The sequence below is a fragment of the Polyergus mexicanus genome, unplaced genomic scaffold, assembly GCF_030449975.1.
Source record: "Polyergus mexicanus isolate NDT 795.1 unplaced genomic scaffold, iyPolMexi1.0 SCAF_1, whole genome shotgun sequence".
Lineage (NCBI taxonomy): Eukaryota > Metazoa > Arthropoda > Insecta > Hymenoptera > Formicidae > Polyergus > Polyergus mexicanus.
Window position 1 is genome coordinate 4,273,535 of NW_027223321.1, and position 13,362 is coordinate 4,286,896.

The following is a 13,362-nucleotide window of genomic DNA, read 5'->3' on the forward strand; positions in this document are numbered from 1 at the left end:
TATATTATTTAAATTAAAATGAAATTTCTCGCTGGTTTTATCTTGTGGCTTCTTTGGGATTATTTAAAAATATCGATGTCTTTCTCGGCGAACCGCAAGCAGACAAGAATCGACCTAACCGACAAGGTTTCTCGCTTTCAGGAATCCGATTGTCCGCCGTACATCGGCGCGGTAATCTCCAAGTATACGAGAGGAGAGTGTGATCTCTCTCTCCTTAAAGTTTAAGCCCCTGTTAAGGCAGCTTAAAACTCAAGTAACGGGAATTACGCCGAGAATATCCCGTTGAAAGTTACGGACGGATTTCGGAATTGCATCGCTCGAGACGGGAAGTTAATTAGAAATCAGTGTAATCGTGTTTTCGATCGATACGTGAGCTGCGTATGAAACATTGCATTCGAGTTTTTTTTTCGAATACGAATATAATCCCAAAATTTATATACCAATTTCAATTAATCTTCGTGCTACTTATGCGCGCGGCGTATGGAAAACTTGTCCCACAATGATAAATGCATACTATACATACGTAATTCTGTCACCCCTTGCTGTTTTACATTTCACATTTTGCATAATTCTTTGTTATCTGTTGTTACAGGAAAGCTTGGAAGAGCGAGTGCAAGAACTGGAACAAGCGTTGCTGGCGGAACGTATCGCGGCTCAACGAGATCGAGCGACGATTACGAAGTTGCAGCGGCAAATTAACAAGGTACGTTGTCCTTTTCAGGACGATAAACTCGTCTCTCGGTGAAAGTAAAAATTTGGGAAATAAACATGAAAGACTTAATTGAAGTAAAAGTATTAATGTTCATCTGACTTTTTGAGATTTCGAAAGAAAAGAAAGTTATTTCTAACATGATTAAAAGAAAGTTGATCGCATGAGAAATTTATTTATAATACAATGAAAGGATTTTTAACTCACAATATGAAATTATCCAATTTTAATAATGATCGAAAATTTGACTGGAATGGAAAAGTAAATGTATACAAACAGGTGTGGAAAAAAAATTATTTTCTAAAAAAGATTTACATATCGCATTTAAAATTTTTATCCCAAGTTTTTACTTTACTCCGCCACTTTCCTATAACGAGAAGAGACTAAAGTGACGGTAAGATACGTTAGTATCGGCTCGAAACCGCGCACAGCAGTAGCAGCAGCCAACTCGATCAAACTTGGAAAGTTAGTTCTATTCCTTCGATCGGTCGAAGCATCTGAAAACTATAGTCTCCGTCTTGCACGGAGTCGCCGATCCGTTAACTTGGACCAGCTCTCTCCGCAACGAGATTGCAATTGCGAGGACGGTTCAAGTGGTATGGTGTGGCGGGGTAGTCTCGATCTGGTCCAGACTCCAGACTTGCACGCGCGGCTGACTGCGCCGGCTCTGCGGATGCGGTGGCATTCGGCGCCGCGTTTGCCGTATCAGATAACAGGCGACCCTCGTAAACCAGACCCCGCAGACTGCACAAATACCCCGGGTCCCTCCGAGATAGGAAGCGAGTGGGAGAGAGCGTCCCTCGCCGTAATCACGTTTCTCTCCTTTCGCGCAGTTTATTCGCGTTATGTCACTTCCAGGGAGAACGTCCTAACGCCCGGCGCCCCGGTATAATCGCCGCCGACTGATTTATTCCGTTGCCATTGATAATCTCACGACGCCCGGGATCGTTCGATACGTTATTGCCGATCGTCCCCGTTGATTATAACGCGAAATTATCATCCGGAAGTGTGTGTCGCGATTTAACTATTATAGTGATCAGATTAATTCATTTAAATTCTAACATATTAGTATAGTTTTGTCAATAGAGTGGCGATAATTAACATGATTATTTTATATTTTTATAAAGCGACGTATTTAACTAATTACTTGTAATATATTATGTATATGATTTTCTTTTACGTTTATAATTTTAAAAGTACTAATTTTTAATTTTATACTTATCGGATATAAAAATTTCTCTATCATATAAATGACGCATAAAAAATCTTTTTATGCGTGTGTAACGGATTTCTTTAAATATTGAAGCTCTTCTCAAAGTCGGGTATAATTTCATGCTAAAGGAATCATTAAAGCAACGCGTACAACGTACGCTGTGACGCGAATAATAAAATTTATACACTTGCGTTACATTAAACGAAAAAGATTTTGCGTTTTCATATAACATTTCGCATTACGCGATATTTCATTATCGCGTACGAACGATACATATGTACTTGCACCACATTTCATTTCCCGTCGCGCAATTTCCAGCGTAAAGCATTTACCTCGCGATTGCCTCGACGTTTTCATCGAGATGAAAAGATTGCACGCGTGCACACCGAGCGGTGCAATAATTCCGAACTCATTCCGCGTTTTAATCCATTTTACCTTTTCCGGCTGAATCGGCGACGGAGAGAGACAAAGAGAGAAAGAGAGATAAAGAGCATCCCGAAACGCTCGCTATCGTAAGACGGACCTTCCGGATAGGATGAGGATGACGGGTACGTAGTGTGCTTTTGACATGCCCTTTTCCGCGCCCCTTTCGCAAGTCTATAAAATATCACGACAAAAACAAGCACGGGCGGACGAAGGGTGGCGATATCCCTTTCGGGTCGGGATAATCTCGCGTGATTTACGCGTTTTTCGCGAGTGTCCAAATTATTTATCGCGCGTTCTGCGATCGTAAGATGAAATTGAAAGAGTGCCCGTCGATTTTCCTCAAATCATCCTCGAAACTGTTACAGGATCACGAACGTCTCTTTACACGCACGTATAACACTGCGTACACTGATCGAGAAGGATGCTAAGGGTTTTTTTTGTGGCCCTTTATGCTCCTTTGTGTGAGATTGCACATAATTGTATAATAATATATATATATATATATATATATATATATATATATATATATATGTCGTTTTTATAAGCTGCATTTAAATTACATGAATATAAATTTATACCAACGATATTGGAATATCGGAAAAAAAGCTTGTTGATACTAAGACGAATAATTAAATAATTCAATTAACAAGAATTATTTTCTAAATCCTCTTCTTTCATAGCGCGAAAAATATTCTTGCGACGCGAGACGATTAGAATCGTGAGAACTAGCATGTCGGAGGGCAGATAAAATTAATTATGGTGCGTGGAAGAGCGGATACGTCCTTTTTTTTTTTCTCGAGAGACGCAACAGCTAATTATTCACCGGGCAAGCGTATAAATAATTCTAGCAAGATACACCATAAATTCACTGAATACTTTTCTAGTGACGAATGTTGTCGGTGTATATAAGTCGCAATAAATCTCAGCTACGCTATGTGGATTAGATCTGTACCTAATTTCTGTCGAAATTAAATCGCGCGACACAGCCCAAGAATTGAGAAAACTAGCCGGTGATCTCGCAAGATCGACCGCTTTTGAGTCGAGGACCGGTCGGAGGAGCTACTTGCCTTCTTATCTCGTTTTTGTTAACTTCATTTATCCTTCCAGGCATCTTTCCAGGCGTATAATTTAGATGCAGTTTCTGATAGTTGCCGATCTCATTAATCTTACGTGTACGCCGCCGCTGCGCTGGTTAGTTTATATTTACCAAAGATATATAATTATTTCACGTCATTATTAAGATTATGCGTAGGGGAAATAATTATAATTTATACGCAGCGTAAAAATATACGTATAATAGATACGTTTAATGATGAATAGATGAAAGATCGAAATAATATCTCTTTCGACAAAATTAAAAATTAATTACACGTTTTAATAATCGAATTTACCTGTACAATTGTTTTGATGTTAATAATATATACAATAATAAAAAACGAATCACTTGGAAAAGAAGAGGAAAAATGTAATCTTTTTGATTTGTTGTATAAAAATTGTACAAGAGGCAAATATATATATATATATATATATACGTGTGTATGTGTGTGTGTGTGTGTGCCTCAAAATTATAAAATATTTTACATGATACACACATAAATAATCTACGATAAAGTAATAATATAATTTATTAAAAGGCACCTCCCTCTCTCTCTCTCTCTCTTATACTCGACATATGTCTGCGGAATTATTGGATCATCTGTCATTTTGTCGTGAACGAGATATTGTATTTACAAAAGTCCCGGGAGGAAAATCTAATATACTCCGGAAAATGTGCCCGCGATAGACACGAGGACGTTAGAGGAGTCGGATGGATTGGTGTGGGGGAAAGGATAAAGAGGTTCCACGTGGTTCGACGGTGAGACGCGAGGACCCCCAATCCCCTCGAGTAAATTACATTCCCGGCAAGCCGTATCGGATTATCCTCGCGCCTCGGCGAGGATTCGTCCAGACCGTAGGAACTTCGCCATATCGCTGTTCTCGCGCGCGCGAGGATACGAAAGTTTAAAATCTCTCTGGCAGGAAGCGGGAGGGGGAGAAGGACGGAAGAGTTCGCCGGGTTTGGCGCATTTCACCGTCGGATTATACCAGGAGTGAGTTATTCTCGTGCCAATCTTACGACCATTCTTGGTAGAAGCGATAGAATTGCAACGCGAGTCGCGACACGCGGTAGAGAACATCCTCCTCTTTCTTTTTCTTTCTTTCCTTCTTTTTTTTTTCTTTTTTCTTTTTGCACGCGCGAACTTTACCGGAGGCGTTGTCGATCGAAGGCGACGAATGATAGTCGTATATGCCACAAGTCAAACGATATGAGAAAATTTATCGCGCATTCAAATGCTCGGCGTTCCTTCTTTCAAATTAATTTTTATAAGCGACATTTAATATCAATTATGGAGATTCTTCATAAATTTCTACTCGATGAACATGATTTCTTAATTACAATTACGATTAATATATATTTGATATTAATATACATCGTAAACTATAGTGGATATATAGTCGAATTATTATACAGGTATTGAATTGTATGACGTATGTATATATAACTATGTTGAGAGAAGCACTTTTCGCATTTTCCGCATTTTCGGCGGAGTGTGCAAAATTTTTTGCTCATTCGCCAGCGACGTCATCACGATGGCTCGCTAAAGGGCGATAATTCGCGCGTTCTACCGCGACAAAAAGCAGGAATTAGTCCTCCCTCGAGAGACTGCCGTCGTTAAGACTGCACTTATTGCGATGTAATAAGCGTCGTTTTTCCCGTCCCGAAGCTGGACGGAATTACTTCTGCGCGGTGCGGCTCGTTTTTCATTATTCAAAAGTAAGATGAAACTGCGATCCGCGTGCTTCTGCCGCGTTTTTCTCCCCGACTCGTCGCTCGTACAAGGAACAAAGGATATTTCTGGGGTGGATTAATGGCGGGTGAAAGCGAATTTAAACGAGACGACAACGATAATCCATAATACGAGTAGATGCAATTTCACACCCACAGAAAAGATTTCCGGATCTAACGCTATTACTCTTCAATCTATCATAAAATAGGATCGATATAACGACAATCATATTTATTATTGAAAAAGGAATATTTTAATCTTAAAAGTTATTCTAAATACAAGAATATATAAGCTTAGATTTGTATATGTTACTCTTGTCTCAAGATAGTAAGACAATCTTATTTAATTCGAGAGAGAAGAAAAGGAATTATTGATTTAATTTTAAAATTGTTTTATTTTTATACCGCATAAGGTTGCGATACGATTAAATATGTGAAGAATATTTTTTGTCTCGTTATCAGAAACGCAACGAGTGCGTTGCATCGAGAATTTTCTTTGGCCGTAATAATAATCGTTGCGCAAAAATATATCTCGTTTGCTCGTTATCGCATTCGAGATGATTCCTGACTGCATTTTCATTCGTACGCACATTTCGCCGCGCTCTACGCTCCGCGCATCTTTATATCTCGTAGAGATATCCGTGATTCCGATTATAAGGGAACCGCGACGCAATATTGAAAGGGGAAAATTTATTCATAAATATATATGTTTAAATATTTTTAACTCTTTATCAAGCAAATGATTCTTTCGTCTAATAACAATTATTATTTCGAAAAGCCTGTTTAATTATTTGCAGAGTTAGTAGAAGATTGAAATTGAAAATTTGAACTTTTTTAACATATATATCTTTGTTATCGAAAGTAGATTTATTTTAATACGTTACTTAAATTAAATTGCCACGTGCGTAGAGAGTATAATGATAGAAAGTTAGTTAGTTATTAAATTACTTTCTAAAAACACGTTTAAGCATTCCTTGGCAAGATTCTATTTCTAAAAGATTCTTCATTAATATAAAGATTTAATCAAACGTTAAGGAGTTGATACATGTCGCAATCTTCTCGCATGCGCGTTTCATCTCTCTGCATAAATAATGTTCGTATGAACTACGGACACTCATCGGTATTAGTTAACTGCGTCATTAAGCGAATTAATGATGCGCGCGCCTCGCGCTCTTCGCTATCATAACGGGAGACTAAGAGGTTCACGTTTATCTTGGCAATAGCCGTTTACTCGATCGCGACAAGCCTAATCACTGCTTTCCTCCTTCATCAGTGAACACCGGTGCCGTTTATGCGTGGAGATTGCAAATTATTGTCGCGATTAACGAGCGAACCTCGGACCCGAATGTAATTGATATTACACCCGTTAGCGTTAAACCGAAGAAACATTAGCTTCGTTTAGAGCATCAATTTGAATTACATTACATATTTTCGAAGCGCCATTTGCTTGCGACAAGCGCTGAAATATTTACGTGAAATTATTTATAACGTATTGGTGATCACATAAATTATCGTCGTATAGTAATAATTATAATATAAATTATATATATAAAGGATAGAAAGAATGACATACACATTACTGTTCAGCGATTTTCTATCTCTAAAAATATACTACTCTTACTATCATTATTATTGATCTTGTTTCTCTCTCCGCGTTTCTCCCTCTTATATATCGCGAGCATCGTACAAATATCGTGAAAAAGCCGCGCGTATTCGTGGATTCAGGAGCGCAATGAAAGGAATGCTTGTAAACGATCCTGTCTCGACGTCGTCGCCGACAACAGTGGGAAAGGAACGCGCGATGCACTTCGCATAGGAAATCCGATTCCTGGACGCCGCGGCATGCAAAACAGCACAATAAGCAGGCAATAACAGAGGACCTTTTATTCCGGCATGACAGCGCACTGACTGCTGCGTGTCTCTTCTCCTTGTTCCGAGAGAGACTCGAAAGGAGAAGTGTGAGAGGAGTTTAAAAGTTATTTTCCATACGAACGTATTCTATTGTAGTTTTACTTCCCAAAGTTACATTGCATTTTCTTGTACGATTATATCCCAGTTATAAACGTGAGAGGAGAATAAGAATATGCGTCTTTTTAAACGAAAAATTTATTATGCGATTGTAATATTATTTTATTACTAGCTAATGACATCTAAAATTTAAATCGATAAATTTAAATTCTTCCCGATTGTTTTTCTCGCGCTATCAATAAATCCGACTATATGTCTCCATCTTACCGAATAAATTACGTAAATCCAACGATCGCGCGTTAAACGATTCTTTTTTTCGAAAAAAATTCGCCGTAACTTTGGATTGACTCGTGGCTGATTGAACTCTTTCGGTTACCCCCCGATACTCTTAAATATCGATATGCTCGACGAAGCATCGAGTTCTGCGGCGGGGAAACGGTCCCGAAACTTATTGCCGTTTGCGGGGATGCGTTCTGTTAACCTAACCAGCCAGAACGAGCGGAACGAAACCGGAGGAGGGGTGAGTTTTAAGAGCCCGGCGTCGCCCGGGCCGACTTATGCGCCGGCTCTTCCACTTGCTCGATATCTGGCGCCGAGTAAACGAACGGTTGCTTCGGAGTCCGGTGCCAGGAATCCGCAGGAGGGTCGAACAAGAATATTATGTTTCCGTTACGACGTCCTTGTTTGGACAGGCTTGCTCCCGACTGGATCCGGATTTCGGGGTGTTCACGTGTCAGTATTAAGAAATAATGCGAGTATAACGAGGATTACGTAAAATATCGCTCGATTTCGTTGAAACTGCCAATTTTGCAATATTAGAGAATGACTGAGATTACACCGATAATTTTATAGTATAATATTGAGAAAAATTCTATTCAAATTATACCGGAATTGGAAATATTTTGAGATCGCGGTAATGGAAAATAAATTCCCCGGGATCGCTAGAATTGAAACCGAATTGCTAAAGTCGAAACTTTTTCAACATTATTGAAACTGATATTGATTGAAGCGGTGTGTAGGCAGTGCGAAAGCTACCTCTTTTTTTCCCCCGTCAAACTTTGATATAGTGGATATCGGTGGAACAAAGTTTCCATTGCGGTGTAATTTCATTGAATACTCGCTCGCGGTGTCTGCGCCGCTACATGACAACTCGATGCAACCAAGTTTTGACAGCGCTGACTCAATTTTAAGCTCCGATGCAATTCGGTGCAACGACACAACAATCGTTTTTTATAGATATAAAAGATTTTTGATTGATGAAACTTTGTAAATTTTGCTCTCTCTAGAGAGAGAGAGAGAGAGAGAGAGAGAGAGAGAGAGAGAGAGAGAGAGAGATTGTTTTTCACATGAAAAATATCCTTGCTTGTAAAGTTCCAATACATTGCGTGTCATGTTTTTTTAAATTGTAATTCCATACGGATTACATTTACTTTTTAATGTACATTAATATTAAGAATTTAATTACAATATGTATATTGTAGAGTAAAGACGCGCATGCAAATAAATTTCTTCATGTATTATATGTTAAATATTATGGTTAAACATTGTATATTCAGTTTTAATTAATAGATTATTCGCGACACGTGTTAGGTTTCTGCGATACGAGATATTGAAACTTTACGATCGATCTTCGCTGTTTTTCGTAGAAGTAATTTTCTAAATTAACTTTCCACACGAATGTGAAATAACTTGCGTCCCATACATATCTGGGATCCAAATCGTTGCGATGCTCCCCGAGGCGTAAAACGCGTATCTAAAGGCGCACGCGTGATTCCTTTAAGTGCGAAATCACTATCGCGGCTCCGGCCTGTCGAAGATCCACGACGTAAACATGGTACAGAAGTGGGTCGAAGGAACGTAGTCGCGTTATCCGGGAAGGCCGGATCGCTTTTAAAGCGACTTTACGGCCGCACTGGAAATTCGGCTCTCGATGGTCCTTTTACGGGACGATATCCTGGCGAGATGAACTCTCAGACGATACAGCGAGATAGCGAGAATTCTCGCATAAGAGATAAGCCACATATATAACCGTTTATGCGTCGTAAGATCTTTCCCGTATGTACGGTATACGTTATCTCTCTTTCGTTCTCTTTAACTTGATTTTTTTATCTTAGGCACAATTATATAGAACATATTATTTCTCAAAAGAATTCACTGTCTACTTTATATGATTTTACTTTATAGTTTCTTATTTTTATATAATAATAATTCCAATTTTCTTAGTCGCTAAATTTTTCAGGACGATAGTGATATTTCTTAATGCTTTTATCTCTTCTCTTATCTTCGACGATCTTTACCCCCTTTCTCGTTCGCGAGTTGCCTGGGGCATTAGACGTTAAAAGTCTGGTTTGTTAAAAAAGAGAAAAGAACTTCCTTAAGTTTGCGTGAAGAATCGAGAAAGAAAACTGAAGGCAACATTTTTCACACGGCTAGAAGTATCTCTGTTGGAAGTAAAAGTGCTTCGTCGCGAAAGCCTCTCGCGCTCAGTCGAGGTAGATGTACGTATTTCTCGAACTTTGAGGCATTTATTTAATCTCGGAGCGAAAAGAATCCCACTGTTAGATACACGAGAAAATACAGATATATAGTCGGATAAATAGACAAGCGTAGCGACTTATACTTACTTTAGTCGAATTTTAGATCGCGCTTTCGCTCGCGATTTTTCCAAACTTCGAGGAAAATGCGTCGGGATGAAATCTCTCTCGCTCGCAACTTTATTAACGTAATAGCGCACCATATTTCCTCGCAATTTTTATTCTCGTAATGAGATTTTTGCGGTACTCTTCCCCTTTTATCCCTCTTCGTGCCCTCCCCTTTAAGCACTCGTCGGTGATGTTAGGGGTTAATAAACGGGAAATTAATTCTCGAGGTTATACGAGTGTCGCGATTCAGGACCAGCTGTGTCGCGGCCAGATATAAATCTAATTAATCCCCGACCTTATATACGTCTCTCGTTACAGTCGAGGAGAGGATGTCGAATAACTGGTAACTCGGTGCGCGGAATAAGCGCGTTATTACGACACGTTGTTACGTTTGGCGATGAGTATCGCTTGACGATGCGACAACAAAGAGACCCCCGTACGGTGCAGATCGACGGGGCCCCGTGTGCGGGCGTGGATGTAGACCCTCTGCGAAAGAGCCAGAGATAAACTTAATTGAATGGCGCGGTCGCCGACACGAACTGCCGTTTCATCGTTCTCGTCGTTCTCGTCGTTCTCGTCGTCGTCCGCATTTCTCGTCCTAGAATAGCACCGTTTCTCCCTTGCGTTAGCCTGCGTGACATACCGTCCGGTGATCAAGGCCACTAAATACCTCGGATCACGTATGTCATTACGCGAAGGCGGCGTAGGGAAACAGCCGCCGGGTCTAATAACGAGACTGCGAATTTTCATTACGCGTGCTAATGAACGAAAGGATTATATTTGCATTTTGACGGAGAAAGGGATTAAGAGAATGTTTAATCATGCAATTTAAGATTACGATGTGCGAGAATAAATTTTTTCGCAGAATTTAAAAAAATTAGCGATGATTCGTGTGCAAATTATATGGGTCGAAATACGAACGCAGAATTTTGATCGATTAATATTGCTGTCGTATTTTTATAATTAAGATGTTATCATGTTAGAATGATAAAACATTTCTTAAACATATGAATAGATCGATTAAAGGAAAACGCGAATAATTGTAACATGAATAATATATTAAATGTATGATTATAAAAATTGCACAGATATATTAACAATTTTTTGTTTAAAAATCACAAAAATATGAAAAATTATAGAAATTGAAGATAAACTATTGTTAAACGTATCTATGGTTAATAATTTAAAGTGAAAAATGGCGAATATCGAAATGTGAAGAATAAACTTATAGCGAAAGACATGTTTGGTCCATTAAAAAAGATATCAAGAATATCAAGTTTCAACTGCGATTCGAGAACTCGTCTACTTATTCGCCATAAATGCGGCGCCGTGTCGACGATTGCAAAAAAGCACGAGAAAAGTTAGAAAGACGAATAGCGAGGAAAAATGGCCAAATACTCAAGGAAGCGTGAAATGTCTTACGAAAAACACTTTTAGTTAGTTGATGCGGGCTCGATGAAATTCGGCAGAGAATAATATACCGGAAATTTGTTGCTCTAGCCCGTATGAAATGCACAAGAAATTAATTATGTAAGCAATGTAAACAAAAAAAAAAAAAAAAAAAAAAAAAATATCATTTCTATGCATAATTTTTCCTATATAGCTAGTTTTATTTTTTTTTATATAAATTTATTTTATATAAATTATATGTTTTATAAAAAAATGTATGATATAATTTTTTAATATATAAAATGATACACAAATTACGTTGACGAACACTAATCGTGTTTGAAATGTTTTGATACTCAAATATGCATTTAAGTAATGAATAAATTGAAAGTTTTAATAATTAAGGACACGATTAATTATTAATATCCATGAATGACAAATAATTTTAGGCTCAAAATTGTACATCTGATCGAGTTGTTTAGATTCTTTCGTTTTCTTTTATTCTGTTGTATATTACCCGCGATCATTCGTACCATCGAATTGATACCGCCACAATATCGCTCCAATTGATAATATTGCCCGACTGATAGTTCGTAAAATAACTATACGAAGCAGGATGCTGGATAGAGAAGAGAGCATGTATTCAATGGCGAATCAGTAGGCGAGGGACGACTGTGCGAATCGTAACAATAAGCGTACGAAAATGTATCGGGGGTCGGGTGCGAAGATTGTCGATGAGCGTGTATATGGCCGCGTGGCGCCGTCGCGACGGGCATTTCCATCCCGTGAGAAGAGGAACGAAGGGGGAAGGACGACACATCGATATTAACCCGTAGCCTTCGGCGGTGGCAAAAACGAGGCTCCCCGTTTAAAGCCGCGAACGCGCGCCGTCTCTCGATAAAACGAAACGCGGGACACGTGTTTGTCGACGGCGCACAATAGTCGGTGGATCTTAACGCGCGTATCACGTTCAATACAGTCCCCATCTGGATGTAGCTATTTGTCGAATAAAAGAGAAAGAATAACATAGAAATGGAAAGGGAATGAGACAGAACGAAAGTACATATTACTTTTATTCTGTATAGCTCCGAATATAGTTCCTTTATATATAATTTAACTCTTCCTTTATAACGATCATTTTAAAATATTAGCTTTTTAAAATGAGTTTTTTCGCTCACTCTGCATATGTATGTATGCAACGCATTACATTTTTTTATATATTTCAAATGAAAATATATAAATGTCAAGATATTTTTTCTTCTCGCTTAAAATATATTTTTTAAATCTTTAAAAGAGAATCCATTCGTGCGTTAAAAAATAAATTTAGGTCCGCCATTTCTGCCGTTATAATTCGGCAATTTCTAACGTTTCCCCTCAAAAAGTTACGGGAATAATTTCGTGGCACATTTGTGCGTTACCATGACAGCCATGTCAATTATCCGACTGCATAATGACGCGAGCGGACAATAATGAGCAACGAGCCGCTCCTACGGCGTTGACGTATCGTTGATATTTGCATACGGCCGCAATTTATCTCGGACGTCGACGTAAAGTGAATCTTAGAATTGCCATGCCGTCAAATCCCGCTTCCACGCGGCGAGAGAGAAAGGGACAGATCCTCATCAGTCATTCATTCCCGCGGGAGTCACCCCCGTTCAGCCGGAGAAGGAGCTTTCCACGGGAAAGCTTCTTCTCTCGCGAGACGCGGGCACGATTATCGATTAAGCATCTTACTCGAACGAGTCTGCCAACAGCCTGTCGAGAAAACTTTGTCGGATCGCTGAAAATCTGTCGAGCGAAGAAAATTATCGAAAGATAGTGATGATACAGAGATGCGATACAGAGATAATCTTATACCATAACAGGACGTAAAATCTCAAAATATTTCAACAATGAACTCTATTATAAAAATTAATAAAAAAAGTAATATAATTTAGATTTTTTAATAGGCAAATATAATAAGCAAATATAATATTCTAATATTTTTTTATAGCTCTCTGATTTTTTGTAAGTCTCTTTTTTTTTAATTCTAATAAAATAAATTAATAATCATATGTGACAAATATAATGATGCGACATATATTAATAATACTTTGATTAACTTCTTCAACTAAAATTTATACATTTTTGTATGAAGATTACATTGTGAAAATTTTTGGATTTTTCAATTCTTGATAGCTTTCTTTTG

The 13,362-nt window shown here is 38.5% G+C and overlaps 1 protein-coding gene across 6 annotated transcripts in view; it reads left to right on the forward strand.

The window, feature by feature from the left end:
- The window catches only part of LOC138932219 (uncharacterized), a 197,583-nt gene that overhangs the window by 133,893 nt on the left and 50,328 nt on the right, over positions 1–13,362 (forward strand). For all 6 annotated transcript variants that reach the window (XM_070293831.1, XM_070293840.1, XM_070293849.1 and 3 more), the window contains exon 5: positions 593–703. In XM_070293831.1, the coding sequence (XP_070149932.1) occupies positions 593–703 (111 nt within the window). The remainder of the gene's footprint in view (positions 1–592; positions 704–13,362) is intronic.